Genomic DNA, 20,690 nt, shown 5'->3' with positions numbered 1-20,690 from the left:
ATATCTAATGAGGCTCTGAACAGAAGACTTTGACCTGGTTCAGATAATCAAATCCTGGCTTATTATCCTGGCTTGTTAAGTGACATTATGCCCCAAACAGAACACAGTTCTTACTTGGCTTTTACAACAGCTGGTTGTTACATTTCATCTAACCGAGCCACTGCCTGCATGAAAGAAAGGTTGCTATTTTCTCGCATTCCCCTTCCTCTAGCTTCTGCCTTCTAACACTACGTAACATTTCCTGTACACAAGGAGGAAGGAACCAGAAGACCACGTAGTTGCTTTGTTTGCTGTGTATCTGAAGATGAGCACTTTTTCATTAAAGATGTTTCTTTTGACTCGTCTCAGAGCTATGCGATGCAGTTGAAAATAAGTAACATACAGTGATATTCAACACAGGATTCCATATTGGATATAAACTGATCACAAAGTGCTGCCATTTTGACTATCCATTTCATGAAGAATCTGAGGCTCAAATTATATGTAATATTTCTAGAGATTGCAGCCATGAATTGCAGTCATGAGGGCTAGGGCCATAGCTCAATGGTTGAACAGATGCTTGGAATGCAGAATGCTGCAGGTTCAGTCCCCTGCACCTCCATCTTAGAGCTGGGAACAACTTCCCCTCCCTGAGACCCTGGAGAACCTCTATCAACCAGTGTCAACCGTTCTGAGCTAGAGGGATCCAATGATCTGTGTAGGGCAGCTGCCCAGGTTCCTATTACAACAGCAGATATACATTTGTTTATGTAGATAGGTCTGTCCCAGTAAAATTTAAAGCTGAGAGTCCAATTCTGAGAGCAAAAGGGTGGTGGGAGTGAGCTAAACCCTTGCTCTATCATAGTCTATCACATGTTATTTTGAACCTGAGATGCTTAAAAAGATTTTTCACTAAAATGTTCATTTACCTTCTGACAATGAAGTTTATGTAAAAGTGCTGGTGGTTTACCAATGGAAATATCCCAAGGCTGCAATCCAAAAAAACCTTTCTACGGCTGGAGGTCCCCAATGTAGTGCCTGCAGGGGCACATGCACTCAGAAAATCCTTCCCTAGCAACCATGTGAAGTCCTGAACCCACAGAAACAAGAATTAGCTGGATGGCTAGACACATTCTCTCCCCCCCTCGCTCTCTGCCTCTGCACAGTTTAAACAATCGCCCCCCTTCTGTCATGAGCCCCAAGGAGAATCTTTAGCAAGATTGGGAGGATGAAGAGTGGACTACAGATGTCACAGAGAGGGCTGGGGAAAACACAGGAGAAATGTTTCCTTATTCAAGTTGCATGACTGCTTGACAGCCTGGTCTTGGATTAGGGACTCAAATTCACAACTTGATTCTGGAAAGCCCTGCTCTAGTTACTTGAGATCGAATTGAGCCTTTCCTTAGCCCATCATCCACAGACTGGCCAGAGGGAATGCACCCATGAACCCTGGAATAATATTTGCACTGCTGTGTGAATGATCAAGACAACTGGTTGAACCTGCTTCCACTGGCTGAGTTATAACAACTCTGTTTATTCCTCCACCCAGCAAACCCCCTTCTTTGCCAACTATGGGTACCACACATGATCATTTGTGAACCCTGCAACCACCATTAGTCCCCGCAGCTACAGATTCCGTTCATGAACTACAAGCCATGCAGCAGCTGTTGAAGGAACAGCTGTAGAGGGCCAAGACTGAATACAAGCGTGCAGCTGACCAGCATCGACAGGAGAGAGGCAACAACAAGATGGGTGGTCAAGTTTGGCTGTCTGCCTGTCACCTGCCCACTTCTACACCATGTAAGAAGTTGGATGCTTCGACCTTTTGTGGTAGAGGCACTGATCAACCCTACGGCATTTTGATTGAAGCTGCCAGCTTCCATGAAAGTACATCCAGTTTTCCACAATTCCCTGTTAACTCTAGAGACTCCTGCTCACCCTTATTGAAAGGAAGAGTAAGTCCCCCAGGAACTGAGATCACTGAAGGACAAGAAGAGCATGAATTTGAGCAGATCTTGGACTCTTGCCGACACCATGGCCAGCTACAGTATCTGATCCACTGGAAAGGATATGGATTGGAGAACCATTCCTGGGAAGCTGAAGATGATGTAAACGCACTGCATCTTGTGAGAGGCTTTCATAGACAATACCCACATAAGCCTAGGCCTGGGGGGGAGGGAAATTCCTCTGCGGAGGGAGGTGATGTCATGGGCCCCAAGAAGAACGAAGGTCACAGAGATTGGGGGGGAAACCGCTTCAGAAATTGCTCTCAACTCCTCGAAGGAGCCCTCACCTTGCAGCCAAAGCCAGAAAGTACTAGAATGCTCAAGACAAGTATGTGCCTGCCCACCTCTCATATATTAGATGGGTGGACAAGATTAAAGTGTTGTGACAAGTCTGCCGTTGTCTCCTCATACTTAGTTTGAATCCTGAGATATGTAGTTAACCCAGTCTGTATTTATTTATTAAATTTATATCCCACCCAGGGCTGTGGAGTTGGAGTCGTGGAGTCAGAGTCGGGAGCAACTTTGGGTGGAGTCGGAGTCAGTAGAAATGTACTGGCTCTGACTCCGACTCCTTCATAAATGGCAAATGTATATTAACTAGTAATAACAAATTTACTGTAGTAAAATGGTAGCACAAGGCATTTCATCACCACCACGTGAATCTAGAGCTTGGAAAAGTTACTTTTTTAAACTACAACTCCCATCAGCCGCAGGGATTGGGCTTGTGGGAGTTGTAGTTCAAAAAAGTAACTTTTCCAAGCTCTGGATTCACGTGGTGGTGATGAAATGCCTTGTGCTACCATTTTACTACAGTAAATTTGTTATTACTAGTTAATATACATTTGCCATTTATGAAGGAGTTGGAGTCGGAGTCAGAGTCGGACAGTAGAAAAATAGAGGAGTCAGAGTCGAAGGTCTGGCGTACTGACTCCACAGCCCTGATGCCACCCTTCCACCCAGAAGGATGCCTAGACTGCTTTTGAGATATGTCTAGTCTGCTTCTGTTCTATATTCTGAATCATGCCTAGAATGCCTGATGCTGACTTCTGGAATAAGGCTCATTAAAAACTCAGCCTTCAAGTCCAGAGTCTGCTTCTCTTGTGTGGAGCCAGGACACCTTCCTCTGACAGGAAGGCATCCCTTCCCTTTTAAATTCTAGCCATAATAAAGGAGACATCGGGCTGTGGTGGATGTGCTTGAGAAATGGAAAGTGCGTGTTAGAGTGAGTGAAATAGAAGTGTCAATGGGTGCCATGAGACGGAGGTGCAGATGAAACAGGGGAGAATGTTTCTGGAAAAGGAGCAAGGCTATCAGGCCTTCTTATGGGGGGGACAAAAGGTAGGGGCATTCTTTTCCTAGCCACATGTTTTTGCCTATAGTGGCAGCCACAACAACCAAGGCTATTGGACTTCCCACCCTCTTCTGTAGGGAAGTGGTGAAAATCTTATCTGGGATCCACTCCAAAAAGGCCCCACATAAGTGAGTTGAATGGCTAGGGAGCAGGTTTGCAACTCTCCCCAACCAAATAACCAAGTGGGACAAAGGTACCCCTCACATACCTATACTCCTTCCCTTTCGATTCCCTTTTCTCTCTCCTCCTGCAGTACTTTCTCTTCTATGGGGGGGGGAGTCTGGGGCACAAACCTACTTCATGGGTTCAATCCCCTGAGTAGGTTCAATTTATAATTTTTATGTTTGCCTTCATACACCCCCTGTTTAATTTGACAATGGTTTGGAGGCAGAGATGCCTTGTCAAAATCACGAGGAATAATGCCATGGTTCAATGTTAGTGCCGTGATGGTGCTGACAAATGTTTGATAAGTAATTTTTACAGTTCAGTCCATGAAGACAGATGTGATCTGCAATTTCGTGGTGGCTACGGAAATGTAAAAAAACATGCAAATGCAAAGGGATCCATTGATCTGATCATTACATTCTTTCATTTCCATGCCACATGGTAGACATTTTGAGACTGGTGCCCATTAACAATTTTCTCAGAATTCTACATTGTGCCTAAAGGCCCCCAAAAAGTTGGGATCCCTGTACTAGAGAGTGAGCTCCATTGAATACAGTAAAACTTACTTCTGAGTAAAAATGCATAGGTTTAGGCAGTGTTTGGCTGGCTGTGCCTTGGTCCTCTGGCAGCTCATCTGTGAGGGGGCCACAGAGCATGTTTTTGTCCCAGATACTATTTGATATCTATATGAAGCCACTGGTGGCAGACATTGGGAGATTTGTGGCCTGGTGTCAGCAGTATGCTGATGACACCTAGTTACATTTTTCTGTAACATCTGAATCAGGAAAGGCTGTGCATATCTTAAACTGGTGCCTTGATGCAGTCATAGGCTGGATGAGGTCTAGTGAACTGTGAATGAAACAGACTTTATCGCTGGGTGGTCCCCAAGTCTAGGAATTGAGATGTTTTCCAGCTCTAGATGGGTTGCATTCCATCTAAAGGGACATATGTGGTTTGGGGGCACCTAGATCCATCACTATCACTAGAGGCTCAGATGACTTGGAGCTTCTGCTACCAATTTTGGTTGGTGTGCCAAGTACGGCCATTCCTGGAGAGGGATGGCTTTGCCACAGTGATCCACATGCTGGTAACCTCACAATTAGACTACTTAAAGCACTATATCTGGTGATACAACTGCAGGTTCAAAAGCTGCAACTGGTGCAAAATGCATCTACTAGAGTACTTAGAGGGACATCCAGCTTTTCACATAGTCTAGTCTTTTTCTTTCTAACAGTGTTGAAAGATCTCTACTGGCTGCTTATTAACTACTGAGTCAAGTTCAAGGTTTTGGTGCTGACATTTAAAGCCCAAGACTGCCTCCTGCAGAACAAGATCAAGATGATTTTTTAGGATCTTGAGAGGAGACTGCTGGTCATTCCATGAGCAGCACATTGTCACTTGGTGACACTGTGGAAATGGACTGCTTCAGTAATAGCACCCACTCTTTGGAATGCCCCAAATGTGTGAGGCAGAGACAGTAACGGCTTTTAAACGCCTCTTAAAAACATATGTTCACCCAAGCTTTCCTGACTCCAACTCCTAATAGTGTTTTTTTTTTGGTACACTACTCTATTTTAGCTGCAATATACAGTTGTGCTCTATTTATTGTAGTTTTTGCTGGTTTTATGTAAGCCACTTGGAGATTTTATTATATTAAGCTGCACAGAAATGTGATAAATAAATACACAAATACACAAATCTCCAACCAAGCATTAATCTAATAACTACAAAAATACTTCTTCACCAGTACTGCAATAGAGACTCAGTGCAGACCTAACACTACTTATCTTCTATCTAGACACAGTTAAGAGATCGTAGCTGAGCTGCAGACTTCCTATGATCCTCTCCTGTGCTCATTCCCCTTCCCTTATCAGTATTAATATTGGTGTGGTGAATGTTATTTCTGCAATGATGCTAACTACAGTGAACAAGCCATCTTTAAACCCTGGTTTCAAACTATGCTTAAAAGCTAACCCTTGTTAACACTAGCATCAGTACAAACATAACACTACATCATGCTTAGTCCTGACAAGGGACAGGGAGGGAATAAGGAGGAGCAGGAGAATATTAATATAGTAAAAGACAGTATTGCCACAAATATAGACTCAGAGGTCTGTGACATGAAATGGCTTTAAGAACGGGTTCAAAGAAAATGTAAAATGTTTCCAATACACTACCAGGATCAAAGGTTAGCAGAATCTGAAAGGCTACAATCTATAAAAGTTGTACAGTCAAGGTTATACAGAACAAAGCCCAGACTTATAAGGATGTGGCTATGACATCAATACTCTTGCAGCTTTGGAGTATACATGATACTTTTTTCATTTTTGTAACAGAAAGAACTGTGAGCCTTTTTGGGGGAGGGGATATGCAAGCACAGGCAGCACAAAATAAAGAGTATTTACTATTTGGATAATATGGAATCAAATTAGATGGAAAGCACTAATATGCTAGATTCACATGCTACATATAGGACTTCCCCTGCATGCGCATTTCTGATTTACATCAGGATATGCTACTATAGTAAAAATCGTATGGGAAGAAACAAGCATTTAGTCTCAAATGACAAACCACCCAAGCTTTTCTGTAATGGCCAATGACAATAGAGAAACACACTCAAGTATATCTTTATGCTGGAGGTTGGATTCCCCCTCTCCTTTTCAGAGGCTACAGTTTGGTTTGTTAGAAAGAGCACTTGTTTCCTTGAGATATCATTAGCTGATTGCCCTGATCAACTGCAGCCAATGTACTTATTTCAGTCTCTAGAGCAAAGGATAGTAGGGTTTACAATCAAGAGGCATGAAATTTTTGCTAAATAAATATTTAGTGGCAAAGTCTGCAAAAACAATTACACAAATGTATCTTTCCTCTAGAAAAGAGTATCTGAGTTAATGCTTCAATTCCTTGGAGAAACCTTTATGGGAATGTACTTTGTCTTGACCTTTTATATTATTCACAGTGCAATCAGACCGCCAACCAGGTAAGTGAGCATAGAATAGTCCATCCTGCTCCATTGACTGGCAGATTTTTTTGTGAGTTCCCCTTCCCCAAGAATTTTAAATATTTTCAGCCTCTTTCTACTTCCAGAGGAAGAATATTCCATGTTCCAATGATCCCACAAATCATACATTTCCTTATATATAGTTGCATTTTTCTATTTGATAACTTTCTAATGTTTATTTTTCTGTGCTGAGTTATAGTTTAACTTTTACTTTAAGCAGGCTTGAGCATTTTTTAAACAGAAAACAGGGTACAAATCTTTTAAATATAGCAAGAAAGGTATTTGTAATTGTTTCCATACCTTTCACTTTCAACACTTTTAAAAAAAATTATGGTTTTATACAAACATCAGTTGCTTCTCCTTAAGTCCCTTTGCATCAACCTCAAGTTTCCTTTCTCTCCCCTCAGTGCTATGGAAAGAAAAATGGAAATGGACTGCCTTCAAGTCAATCCCGACTTATGGCTACTCTATGAATAGGGTTTTCATGGTAAACAGTATTCAGAGGGGGTTTACCATTGCCTCCCTCTGAGACTAGCCCTCCCCAGCTGGCTAGGGCCTGCTCAGCTTGCCACAGCTGCACAAGCCAGCCCCTTCCTTGTCCACAACTGCCAGCTGGGGGGCAACTGGGCTCCTTGGGCTATGCAGCTTCCCATGGCTGCACAGGTGGCAGGGCACGTAACCCCTGAGCCACTCACTGTGGGGGTGATCTTTAGCTGGCCCTTGACACCCAGGAGACACGAGCGGGGATTTGTACACACTTAAGAAGAGTGGGAAGAGCTCTAACAAATGTGTTGGAAAAGCAGGGCTGTGGAGTTGGAGTTGTGGAGTCAGAGTCAGAATCAATTTTGGGTGGAGTCAGAGTCGGAAGAAATGTACCGACTCAGATTCCAACTCCTTCATAAATGCAAATGTATATTAACTAGTAATAACAAATTTACTGTAGTAAAATGGTAGCACAAGGCATTTCATCACCACCACGTGAATCCAGAGCTTGGAAAAGTTACTTTTTAAAACTACAACTCCCATCAGCCACAGGAATTGGGCTCGTGGGAGTTGTAGTTCAAAAAAGTAACTTTTCCAAGCTCTGGATTCACGTGGTCGTGATGAAATGCCTTGTGCTACCATTTTACTACAGTAAATTTGTTATTACTAGTTAATATACATTTGCCATTTATGAAGGAGTTGGAGTCGGAGTCAGAGTCGGACAGTAGAAAAATAGAGGAGTCAGAGTCGAAGGTCTGGCGTACTGACTCCACAGCCCTGTGGGAAAGTGAGGTATGGTACCTCCCTCCCCACTGTTGTGGTCACCACTCACCACATAAGCACAAAAGTCTACAATTGCAATTGCCTTCTTTCATTTTGTTTACAATGAACCCTCAGTTAATCTCCAGGGGCATTGTGAGGGGTTGGCCCAGAGGGCCCAACTTCCAAGTGTTTTGACTGGGTCTCTAATCTCTTGCCCCTTCACTCACCCCATTTTAAAAAACAGCAACTGTGTAAAGAGCAGCTGTCTCTCTGAAAGTCAGCCTAGATTTGGATATATATACACATCTACACATATGAAGCAGCATATGTAACCTGCACCCCAAGTCATTTAAGGACCTAGCAATGCCCCTGTATCTTCATCTCAGACTGCAACAAAGCCCCTGGATTTGCAACTACTATTTGTTCACATCCATTACCTTAATCTCCCTTCCCTCTGATCTCTTAGCACAGGCCTGCACAACTTGGGGCCCAGTGGCTTGAATGCAGCTCCCCAACCATGTCCTTGTGACTTGCCAGGTGCTTACCAACCTCGTTTTTGTAGTCTCAAGCAGGCAACAGAAGTTGGGCGGGGGGGGGGTTGTTTTCTTTTTTTCACAGCGAAGGAAGACAGACATATGGTACAACCAGTCATGCACAGCAGTCTTGGAAAGGACTTTTTGGGATAACAAGGTATCATGTGCTTTGACTGCCATTATGCTTTGGATTGTACCATATGTGTTTTCTTTGTGTGGTTGTTGCCATTAAAAACAGCAGGATTATTGAGCCCCAATGGGCTGTGTTTAGCAAGGACGTGTCTTTCTTATACCGCAAATCACCATGTAAATTGGTACCTGTTGTCTGTCTTCTCCACTCTAAATTTAGAGTGTAATTTTCTCAAGGCAGGATCTTAAGTTACTATGTAAAGTACTAAGCAAACTGCTAGTATTCTACACACCGTTAACTATTATAGCAACTATATGAATGTTATATGAAACAACTCTTGGTCAAATATCTTCCTCCTGAGCCTTCAAGTTCCTTTTCATGATTTTTTTTAGCAAAGCCTTTTGTAAACCATTCTAGTCTATACTTCCCCTCTTCCATTACTGTTGCCCAACTAACCTGTACCCCATTCCTAGGATTTCAAGTGCCCTCTTCAAGATCTACTACACCACTCCTAAAAAAGGCAGCCCTATCATGAAGAAACATAAAGCAGATCACTTTGGCCTAAATATGCCACAGAATAAACACACAAGTTCCCTACCGCCAACGTTTGTTCCTAGCCCTCCCCATTTTATAGGCATGGGGCAGATCACTGTAGGGAGGAGATATTATTCTATTTTGGTTAAGTCAAATCCTTGCATATCTTTGTATCACTCCAAAGAAGGGCTCTGATATAGAGTGGGTGGTTGTGATGTAATTGTTTACATTTAATACCAGTGTAAAATTATGACTAACATTCAAGCTTTAGCTATCTTTTCTTTATTCCAAGAGGTCATTTTCTGCATTGGGCAAAAAATATCAGATTTTTTTACGACGCTGAAGTTGGTTCCTAGTTCCCAGTTCCCAGTTCCTTATTTGTGTGAAATTTCAGTCACTAACAAAGAAGAAAAGTTGACAGCTACAGCAATGTCAAGCCAATTTTAAAATGCCCCTGAACCCCAAAATAAATAATGGGGTACCCTGTATGATATATCGCTGTAATCAGGAGACTCTCCCTGTCAAGACTGACAATAAATTTATACAATCAAAATCATCAGGACTCTGATATTATCATAAATACATAATGATGTCATAAAATCATAAATCATAAGTAACTGGGGGTACACGCCCCAAAATCTGCTCTGGGCCAGGACAAATCATAAACCCCAGGAAAGGGGAGGGTGTCCCCTACCAGATGCCACTGCGTCCCACCTGGCCCAGAGCTTCTGCTGGGTGCAGGGGACGTGAGAGGGCATCTATCCAAAACCGAAGCAGAAAAAAACATACAGGAAAAAATAAGTAACTGGGGGTACACGCCCCAAAATCTGCTCTGGGCCAGGACAATTCATATACCCCAGGAAAGGGGAGGGTGTCCCCTATGAGATGCCACTGCATCCCGTCCGGCCCAGAGCTTCTGCTGGACACCAGGCACTCACGAGGGCATCTATGCAAAACCGAAGCAGACAAAAACATGCAGGAAAAAATAAGTAACTGGGGGTACACGCCCCAAAATCTGCTCTGGGCCAGGACAAATCATAAACTCCAGGAAAGGGGAGGGTGTCCCCTACCAGATGCCACTGCGTCCCGCCTGGCCCAGAGCTTCTGCTGGGCGCAGGGCACGTGGGAGGGCATCTATCCAAAACCGAAGCAGACAAAAACATACAGGAAAAAATAAGTAACTGGGGGTACACGCCCCAAAATCTGCTCTGGGCCAGGACAAATCATATACCCCCGGAAAGGGGAGGGTGTCCCCTATGAGATGCCACTGCGTCCCGCCTGGCCCAGAGATTCTGCTGGGCGCAGGGCATGTGAGACGGCATCTATCCAAAACCAAAGCAGACAAAAACATACAGGAAAAAATAAGTAACTGGGGGTACATGCCCCAAAATCTGCTCTGGGCCAGGACAAATCATATACCCCAGGAAAGGGGAGGGTGTCCCCTATGAGATGCCACTGCGTCCCGCCTGGCCCAGAGCTTCTGCTGGGAGCAGGGCATGTGGGAGGCCATCTATCCAAAACCAAAGCAGACAAAAACATACAGGAAAGAATAAGTAACTGGGGGTACACACCCCAAAATCTGCTCTGGGCCAGGACTTCATATACCCCAGGAAAGTGGAGGGTGTCCCCTATGAGATGCCACTGTGTCCCGTCCGGCCCAGAGCTTCTGCTGGGCACCAGGCACTCACAAGGGCATCTATGCAAAATCAAACTGGACAAAAACACGCAGAAAAAAATAAGTAACTGGGGGTACACGCCCCAAAATCTGTTTTATGTGGGGAGATCGGTGCACGACGATCAACACACAATCTTGACAGAAAAAGGCTTTGATCCAATGGCATGGATACCACGTTGATTGGAAGTCTTTTATCTGCTGCAGCCTTCATCCGCCTTCACAGCCGTTGTAACATACACATTGTTATCCTCCGCTTGTTCTGCCGTTGAGGACTTTCTTTGATCGTTCTTTGTCTGGTTCCTCTCCCTTGACCTTACCGCCATGGATGACCCCGCTGGGAGTACATGACTCCCGACCGCATCGCTCACAGGGTTCATTGGAACATGAAAGCCCACTCACCACTGCAAGGTGATGATCCATACACATATTCATACAGGACAGGGTCCTCTACAAGATGGCATTGGTTCCAACCCAGGTCAGAGCTTTTTGTTCAGTTATAGCTCAGACAAGGTCATTTATCATTTCTGATTTTAGAGTGTTTTGAACTGTATTTAATTATGCATTTTATAACTTTTGTGATCCGCCCGAAACGTTTTAGTTAACTGCAGGGAATAAATCTAAACAACACCAACAACATTAATTTATGTATCAGAGGAATAGCCAAAATCTATAGGAAACATTATAAGAAATGTGGATGCCCATTCCAAATTATGATTTGGGGCACCACGAATCACAGTTCCACGTATCAGGGATACTGTCTTCTATTAGATGCCATCCATGCATAGTTTAGAGTCTCATCTACGAAATTACATCTTTATGCTTCTTGAGTGAATCGTTGTCTGGTGATCCGGCCAAGTTTCCATCTGCCATGGCACCAGATAACATAGAGTCATACTTTGAGAAGAATTGTTGTGCATTTGATTTATTATATCTCTAAATAAATTACTACACATATATATTATATTTCTCCAACAGGTAAGAACCAAGTATACAAATGAACATATAAACAAGTGCAGACTTAATTTAAAAAACAAATAAGGAAGTCACATTTATCAGAACTGGTAAAACAGTAAAAAACATTTTGCTTAGAAATATATTAGAACATTTTTGCAGTTTACAAAATCAACACCATTTCACATGGGCTGGAATTAAACAATTTCACCCATTCGAAATAATCTCCTGGTTTTCAAACATCTCTGAAATAGTGGTAGATTTAGAAGAGGACCTTCTAAACTGCACATTGCACATCATCGTTATTGTTTGGTTCTTTATAGCCTCATTGCTACAATATGACTTGGAGTACTATTTTTCTTTGTGAAGTCTTGGAACAACTCATCTGTTGCACAAACATCACCACATTTGTCCAGGGTGGCAAAAAAGTGATACCCCCCCAAGTCTTTTAAAAACGTCTTAAAAACAAAAGATCTTTACAAAATCAAATACAAAACATTGAAAAACACCTTTTGAAAATTACAAAACATTGTTGAAAACATCTTGAATATAATTCCAATACAGATGCACACTGGGACAAGGCCTCTCCTTAAAAGGGTTGTTGAAAGATAGGATTTTCTTATGTTTAATTTTTGTATCGGTCTACCCTCTTACTCACCTTGTTACAGCTCAAATATTATTATTTTTAAAAGCCATTGGTATTGGCGACAGAAGGAAATGTGGCAGGTTAAACAACAATGATTTCTTGAAGATGTAATTTCATAATTGACACTCAAAAGCATTCATGGATGGGATCTCAGAGAAGACACTCTTCCAGGTGCAATGTAGTATGTTTTATGGTGCCCCAAACCATCTTTTGTGATGGGCACCTCATTTCCTTATTCTTTTCCTGTACATATTTGCTATATTTTCTAATACATATATGCCCTTGTCTGTGCCATACAGATACAAGAAATTCTGAATTGGGTGGGAACCCTCTCCAGAATGCATGGGTGTATGACCTGCAGTGCCCAAAGCATGTTTGATGGTGGAATCCCACAGTTCCTTATGTATTTTCTACATAGCTTGATTATTGTTGTTGTGCATAGATGTCGATACCTGTTCCGTATGACCACAAACCATGCCAGGCAGGATGCAGTGGCATCTCGCGGAGGACACTATTCACTTTGCTCAAGTGAATGATTTTTCATAGCCCACAGAAGATTTTGTAGTGGTCACCACAAATTATTTATTTATTTGTTTGTTTGTTTGTTTGTTTGTTTATTTATTTATTAGTCGCCCATCTGGCTGGCTGTCCAGCCACTCTGGGCGACATACAACATAGGCATATAATACCTAGACATTGAAAATCTAAAAACAATGAAGATAAAATCTAGCCCACCCCAAAAGCCTGCCTGAACAGCCCGGTCTTCAAGGCCCGGCAGAAGCTCATCATAGAAGGGGCATGGTGGAGATCATTTGGGAGGGAGTTCCACAGGGTGGGGGCCACAATTGAAAAAGCCCTCTCTCTCGTTCTCACCAGTTTGGCTGTTTTGACTGATGGGATGGAGAGAAGGTCTTTTGAGGCTGATCTTGTTGGGTGGCATAGCTGATGTTGCTGGAGGCACTCCTTTAGATAGACTGGACCGAAACCATATAGGGTTTTAAAGGTCAAAACTAACACCTTGAATTGGGCCCGGTAAGCAACTGGTAACCAGTGCAGCTCTTTTAGCACTGGAGTGATATGATCTCGCCAGCAGCTGCCTTTAATCAGGCGCGCCACCGCGTTCTGTACCAGTTTTACCATATTTACTGTTCATTATTTTAGCTGGGAAAGACATGCATCTCATAGAGTACACCATCTTTTTTCCTGGGGTATATGATTTGTCCTGGCCCAGAGCAGATTTTCGGGCGTGTACCCCCAGTTACTTATTTTTTCCTGTATGTTCTTTTCTGCTTTGGTTTTGGATAGATGCCCTCCCATGTGCCCTGCGCCCAGCAGAAGCTCTGGGCCAGGCGGGACGCAGTGGAATCTTGTAGGGGACACCCTCCCCTTTCCTGGGGTATATGATTTGTCCTGGCCCAGAGCAGATTTTGGGGCGTGTACCCCCAGTTACTTATTTTTTCCTGTATGTTTTTGTCTGCTTTGGTTTTGGATAGATGCCCTCCCATGTGCCCTGCGTCCAGCAGAAGCTCTGGGCCAGGCGGGACGCAGTGGCATCTCATAGGGGACACCCTCCCCTTTCCTGGAGTATATGATTTGTCCTGGCCCAGAGCAGATTTTGGGGCTTGTACCCCCAGTTACTTATTTTTTCTGCATGTTTTTGTCCAGTTTGATTTTGCATAGATGCCCTCGTGAGTGCCTGGTGCCCAGCAGAAGCTCTGGGCCAGGCAGGACGCAGTGGCATCTCATAGGGGACACCCTCCCCTTTTCTGGAGTATATGATTTGTCCCGGCCCAGAGCAGATTTTGGGGCGTGTACCCCCAGTTACTTATTTTTTCCTGTATGTTTTTTTCTGCTTTGGTTTTGGATAGATGGCCTCCCATGTGCCCTGCACGCAGCAGAAGCTCTGGGTTAGGCGGGATGCAGTGGCATCTCATAGGGGACACCCTCCCCTTTCCTGGAGTATATGATTTGTCCCGGCCCAGAGCAGATTTTGGGGCGTGTACCCCCAGTTACTTATTTTTTCCTGCATGTTTTTGTCTGCTTCGGTTTTGCATAGATGCCCTCATGAGTGCCTGGTGCCCAGCAGAAGCTCTGGGCCAGACGGGACGCAGTGGCATCTCATAGGGGACACCCTCACCTTTCCTGGAGTATATGATTTGTCCTGGCCCAGAGCAGATTTGGGGGGGTGTACCCCCAGTTACTTATTTTTTTCTGCGTGTTTTTGTCCAGTTTGATTTTGTATAGATGCCCTCGTGAGTGCCTGGTGCCCAGCAGAAGCTCTGGGCCAGATAGGACGCAGTGGCATCTCGTAGGGGACACCCTCCCCTTTCCTGGAGTATATGATTTGTCCTGGCCCAGAGCAGATTTTGGGGCGAGTACCCCCAGTTACTTATTTTTTTCTGTAATTTTTTGTCCAGTTTGATTTTGGATAGATGGCCTTCCATGTGCCCTGCGTCCAGCAGAAGCTCTGGGCCAGGCGGGACGCAGTGGCATCTCATAGGGGACACCCTCCCCTTTCCGAGGGTATATGATTTGTCCTGGCCCAGAGCAGATTTTGGGGCGTGTACCCCAGTTACTTATTATTTCCTGTATGTTTTTGTCTGCTTTGGTTTTGGATAGATGCCCTGCCAAGCGCCGTGCAGATGGCCTTCCATGTGCCCTGCGTCCAGCAGAAGCTCTGGGCCAGGCGGGACGCAGTGGCATCTCATAGGGGACACCCTCCCCTTTCCTGGGGTGTATGATTTGTCCTGGTCCAGAGCAGATTTTGGGGTGTGTACCCCCAGTTACTTATTTTTTATGATTTTATGACATCATTATGTATTTATGATAATATTGGAATCCTGATTATTTTGATTGTATAAATTTATTGTCATTCTTGACAGGGAGAGTCTCCTGATTACAGCGATATATCATACAGGGTACCCCATTATTTATTTTGGGGTTCAGGGGCATTTTAAATTTGGCTTGACGTTGCTGTAGCTGTCAACTTTTCTTCTTTGTTAGTGACTGAAATTTCACACAAATAAGGAACTGGGAACTAGGAACCAACTTCAGCGTCGTGATTTTTTTTTAGAATCCAGCTCCACACTGGAGTTAGGCATCAGCATCAAACAACTAGCCAACAAAGCATCTGGTATTTTTCCAGTTCAGAAAATGAAAGTGAACGCAATAGCGTTAGCGACAGGAAGAATTAAGCAGAGGGAAAAGTGACAGGGAGTCTAATGCAGACACTGGCCGACTGATGAGTCGGGTAAGACATCAGGACTTATTGGCCTCGTCAAACCACTCCCTGGCAGTCCCCACCCCCGAAAAAAACTTCTGAGGGCGGTTGAACTACCAAGAGGGCCCCTTCGGCTGATCTCCGCACCCAAGCTCTACTGGGAAGCAGCCAGTCTTTCAGATATTTGGGGCCTAACTCATTTAGGGCTTTGAACACTAATGTGGCCACCTTGGGAACTAAATACAGTAAACAGAGATGAACAAACAGGCAAGCAATTCTAAGTTATCCGCAGACAACCAGGTGTTGTTCACCGCTTTCCCCCTCCCCGTCTGAAAAACGTGGATTTTGATGAGACCAATGGTAGTGATAATTAAGAAGAGCTCACAAAAAGGCCTTGGAGCAAACGATGTGGTCTGAGGGTGGGAACACAAGTGGGGCATGCAGAGGCTAAACAAACTGAGAACGCCCCTTAATTAAACATTTTTGTAAAATGCTATGGAGGAAGCGTCGGCGTATTGCTATCCTTCCCAGTCCCAGCTGAATGCTCACGGCATCACCTATCCTATAAGTCGCCAGACATCCTCCATATCTGAGACTAGCTCCTTATTATTCCTTCCCCACCTGGGCAGCCATAGCTGATGCCCTTTGCGAGAGACCACCCCAGAGCCACTACCAGTTCCAGTCCACGCCGGCTGCTATTTATTTGTCCCTAGACTTCTGACCCGGCCACTCCTACGCCCCAGCCGGCACCTCCTAGTCTTTCTCTTCCCCTCCCACCAGTGTTGCCGGGAGTCAAGCAGGCAACCCTCCCCCTCCCCCGGATTCAAGGAAGGGGACTCAGCTCAGAGAAGTTCCCCTCAACTCCGTGACGCGTCACTCACCTCCAGGCGGCAAAAGAAAGAGCAACAGAAAGGCGTAGGAGACCAAGGAAGGGCTCTGGGCGCAGGCCATCGTCTTCCCCCTCCGCCCACGAGCAACCGCCGCTGTATCACCGACCCACCAGGACGACGCTGCGTCTTAGAAACGGGCAGCTCCCGTTACCCGTAAATGGATAGCCACAGGCACGCCCCCGCCCCGTCCGACACCGCCTCCTCTTCCTCTCCTCCTCCTCTAGTTGTCTCTGAAAGCGCCTGGGAGGAAAGGAGTTCCCTGGCAGCCTTCCTCTATCCAGCGCTTCCTTCCTCCTTTTTGCTTCAGGACTGGCTGTGCGCTGCAAGACGCCCCTCGAGGCGGTGGAGGAGAACCGCGGGCCTGGGCAGTTTCCCGAAGACCATGCCTTGGACGCGTAGCATGAGAGCATGTGCAGAGCAGAATGTATCTCTGTCATCAGCACCACCCCAGAGGGGTGTTCCTACATCCCTGGGATTAACAGCTTGGTTCTATGTCTGTTTACTTGGAAGTAAGCCCCGCTGTGTTCAGTAAGATTTATTCCCATGTAAACGTGTGTGCACCGTATAGCAAGGATGGGGAACACCCTCCATATGTTGTTGGACTTCAGTTCCCATCATCCCTGACCAGTGGCTATGCTGTCTGAGGTTGATGGGAGCTGCAGCTCGGCAATAACTGGAGAACCACAGGTTCCCCATACTTGTATAGGATTGTAGAGTAAGAGTCCAGAGATCCAGGTTACTGGCATTCTTGAGCTTCTTCCCCACTGCCCCCAGGGCCGCTGAGAGCGGGTTCAGGCCCCAGTGAAAAAAAATCCCCCCCCCAGCAAGGGTGGATCGGTTAAAAATCTTTACACTTTAATGTTTATATCATTATTATTTTCTTTGAAATTCACCAATTCTACAATGGATGTCAAAAACAATTGACAAATAATTATACTACCAAGCGAGACAAAATCATATGCAACATAGTCGGGCCCCGGGCCCTCTTCCAGACCGCCAGGCCCTGGTAATTTGTACTGGCTTCCCCTTCTCTCGTTGGCCCTGACTGCCCCCCTCTTTTTTGTGTTGTGTTGTTATGTGCCTTCAAGTCGATTACGACTTATGGTGACCCTATGAATCAGTGACTTCCAAGAGCATATGTCATGAACCGCCCTGTTCAGATCTTGTAAGTTCAGATTTGTGGCTTCCTTTATGGAATCAATCCATCTCTTATTTGGCCTTCCTCTTTTTCTACTCCCTGCTGTTTTCCCCAGCATTATTGTCTTTTCTAGTGAATCATGTCCTCTCATGATGTGCCCAAAGTAGGATAACCTCAGTTTCATCATTTTAGCTTCTAGTGACAGTTCTGGTTTAATTTGTTATAACACCCAATTATTTGTCTTTTTAGCAGTCTGTGGTATCTGCAAAGCTCTCCTCCAACACCACATTTCAAATGAGTTTATTTTCCTCTTATCCACTTTTTTCACTGTCCAACTTTCACATCCAGACATAGCGATAGGGAATACCATGGTCTGAATGATCCTGACTTTAGTGTTCAGTGATACCTCTTTGCACTTGAGGACCTTTTCTAGTTCTCTCATAGCTGCCCTCCCCAGTCCTAGCCTTCTTCTGATTTCTTGACTATTGTCTGCATTTCGGTTAATGGCTGTGCCAAGGTATTGATAATCCTTAACAAATTCAATGTCCTCATTGTCAACTTTAAAGTTACATAAATCTTCTATTGTCATTACTTTAGTCTTCTTGACATTCAGCTGTAGTCCTGCTTTTGTGCTTTCCTCTTTAACTTTCATCAGCATTCTTTTCAAATCATTACTGGTTTCTGCTAAGAGTATGGTATTGTCTGCATATCTTGATGTTTTTCCCTCCACTTTTCACACCTCCTTCATCTTGGTCCAATCCCGCTTTCCGTATATGTTCTGTTTACAGATTAAATAAATAGGGTGATAAAATACACCCCTGTCTCACAGCCTTTCCGATGGGGAACCAATCAGTTTCTCCATATTCTGTCCTCACAGTAGCCTCTTGTCCAGAGTATAGGTTGAGCATCAGGACAATCATGCTGTGGCACCCCCATTTCTTTTAAAGCATTCCATAGTTTTTCATGATCTACACAGTCAAAGGCTTTGCTGTAATCTATAAAGCACAGGGTGATTTTCTTCTGAAATTCCAGATTTTGTGCAGGCTGCCTGTAATTAACTAATAGTGAGAAGTCATTCTTCACATGTTTCTTCTTTATTGTTATTCTGCTTGTGTTAGGGGCCAGGGCTAGGCCTGTTAGTTTACAACTGCACTTCAGTATGGAAGTTGGAAGTGGAAAAAGAAGCAACATTTGCAAGAACGCATCAATCATGTTTAGCACTTCTTTATCCACTTAAAGCAGTACTGATCCTAAGATTCTGTGTCATGTGATCCAGTTAATCTTAGACACAGCTGGCTTATGGCATGCAGAAACCTGATGTAATCCTTGATCACATCAGTAGCCAGTGTGATGCAGTTGTTAGAGTGTTGGATTAGGACCTGGAAGGCCATGAAGCTTGCTGGGTGACCTTGGGCTAGTCATAGTCTCAGCCTAACCTACTGGTCAGAAGTGTTGTGAGGATAAAATGGACAGGCAGGAGAACCATGTACCATTGAGCTTTTTGGAGGAAAGGTGAAAGAAATGTAATAATAATAATAATAATAATAATAATAAATTTTATTTAGTTAGTCGCCTATCTGTCCGAGTTAATGGACACTCTAGGCAACTTACAACAACCAAGATAAAATACAATATACAATCAAAAAGTACAAAAATAATCCAAACATCAATTAATACTGAGCAATCAAATGTGTGCTTAGGGATGAAGATGATATGGCTGAGTGCTGACATGCAAAGAAGGTAACTAGGAGGTTTTGCTTCATTCCCACACTGGTGATGCTGAGATCCTTTTGGAGGAAATCTATTGTCTTTTTTTATTTTTGTGCTTAGGACACCATTGCCAGAGTCCCCATATGACCTGACTGAGTCTCTGAGCCAGTACACTATAATGAATTCAAAGTGTCAGCCATATTCTTAGTGGTCCTCTACAGTATAAGGTTCTTTTGTAAATTTATCACTGCCAAATGAGTTTATTTAAAATATTTGTTACTTGCTCTTCATTGCACTGCAGTATCAGTGCAATATACATCAAGAGCAGAGTATATCAAAGATTACGACTGTACAGATAGAAAATAACATGTAGATATATCTCTGTTTACAACTAGGAAGATGACATATAAATAACAGACAGACCCAGACGGAAATACCCACTAAGCGTCTGAGTGAAAAGATGCATCCTCATCTGGTGCCTGAGTTAGACTAACACCTTCAATCATTTTTGAATGTTGTATTAGTTCTGGTTTTATAAAATCCTTGCGATCATACAAACCTGGGAAATAGAATTCCAGGAAAGTTCAACTTTTGATTTGTTCCTCAAATCTCCATTCTGGATGTAAATATTTTGTGGTTTAAAATTTCTCAAGAGTTCTCAATTGTTGAAAACATTCAAATGCAGCCAGAATATATTACAAGAGAATATGATACAACCACAGAGTTTTATTTTCAATATTTCCCATATTAACCTCAAGCTTTGTAGAACTTTAGTTTCAACAGCACTTGAAATTGGGTTGTTTTGTTGTGGAAAGAAGATGCTTGTAGAAGAGATTGATATATAAAATTGCAAGGGGAAGTACAAATGCCACAAAATGTTGCACTTTGGCTTTATCCCCTAAGAGCACTAACAGGAGTGCTCCTGATCAGGGCTCCCTCCAGCCTGGAATGTGAGCCTTATTGTGCTGCTCAGGGTTCATGGTAAGAGGGAGGGAGGAAAGGACCTGCCCTTTCGTAATCCTTCCCTGCTGTATAATATAGTGTTGATCACTTTACTGCTATATATTGGATGAGATGCGGTGGGGTTTCCTGGGGCCTGGTAACAGAAAATGTGTCTGCATTTTCCAGTGAGGAAGGCGGGGTTTTTTTTTTACTTTATAGCATGTCCACACATCCCGGACAATGGAAAAATCCAGGATTTTAGAATCTTTGTGACTGGGAACAATGTTTCACACACACACACAACAAAGACAAGAGTTCAATCCTTTCTTTGGTGTTCAGTGTGAAATTTTCTCTCTAGGCAATGAGCTGAGTCATTCTAGAACATTGTTCTTCAACCTGGTATCCCAGATGTTGTTGGACTGCAACTCCCATCATACTTGGCCATTGGCTAACCTAGCTGGGGTAGATGGGAGTTGTAGTCTGACAACCTCTGGGGGCCCCAAGGTTGAAGAGCACTGCTCTAGAACTGCAGTGGCAAGCTTTTGGCCCACCAGAAGTTCTTGGACTCCAACTC

The 20,690-nt window shown here is 43.9% G+C and overlaps 1 protein-coding gene across 2 annotated transcripts in view; it reads right to left on the bottom strand.

Moving 5' to 3' along the window:
• The window catches only part of SHISA5 (shisa family member 5), a 46,548-nt gene extending 29,939 nt beyond the window's left edge, over positions 1-16,609 (bottom strand). The window contains exon 1 of one of the 2 annotated variants that reach the window (XM_061618043.1): positions 16,318-16,609. In XM_061618043.1, the coding sequence (XP_061474027.1) occupies positions 16,318-16,387 (70 nt within the window). In that variant the 5' untranslated portion in view covers positions 16,388-16,609. The remainder of the gene's footprint in view (positions 1-16,317) is intronic. The other variant, XM_061618041.1, reaches the window with a different exon arrangement.
• Positions 16,610-20,690: the final 4,081 nt, after the last annotated feature.

Source organism: Rhineura floridana, chromosome 3, assembly GCF_030035675.1.
Source record: "Rhineura floridana isolate rRhiFlo1 chromosome 3, rRhiFlo1.hap2, whole genome shotgun sequence".
NCBI lineage: Eukaryota > Metazoa > Chordata > Lepidosauria > Squamata > Rhineuridae > Rhineura > Rhineura floridana.
The sequence above is the reverse complement of the archived record's forward strand: the minus strand, read 5'-3'. Positions and strand labels throughout refer to the sequence as shown.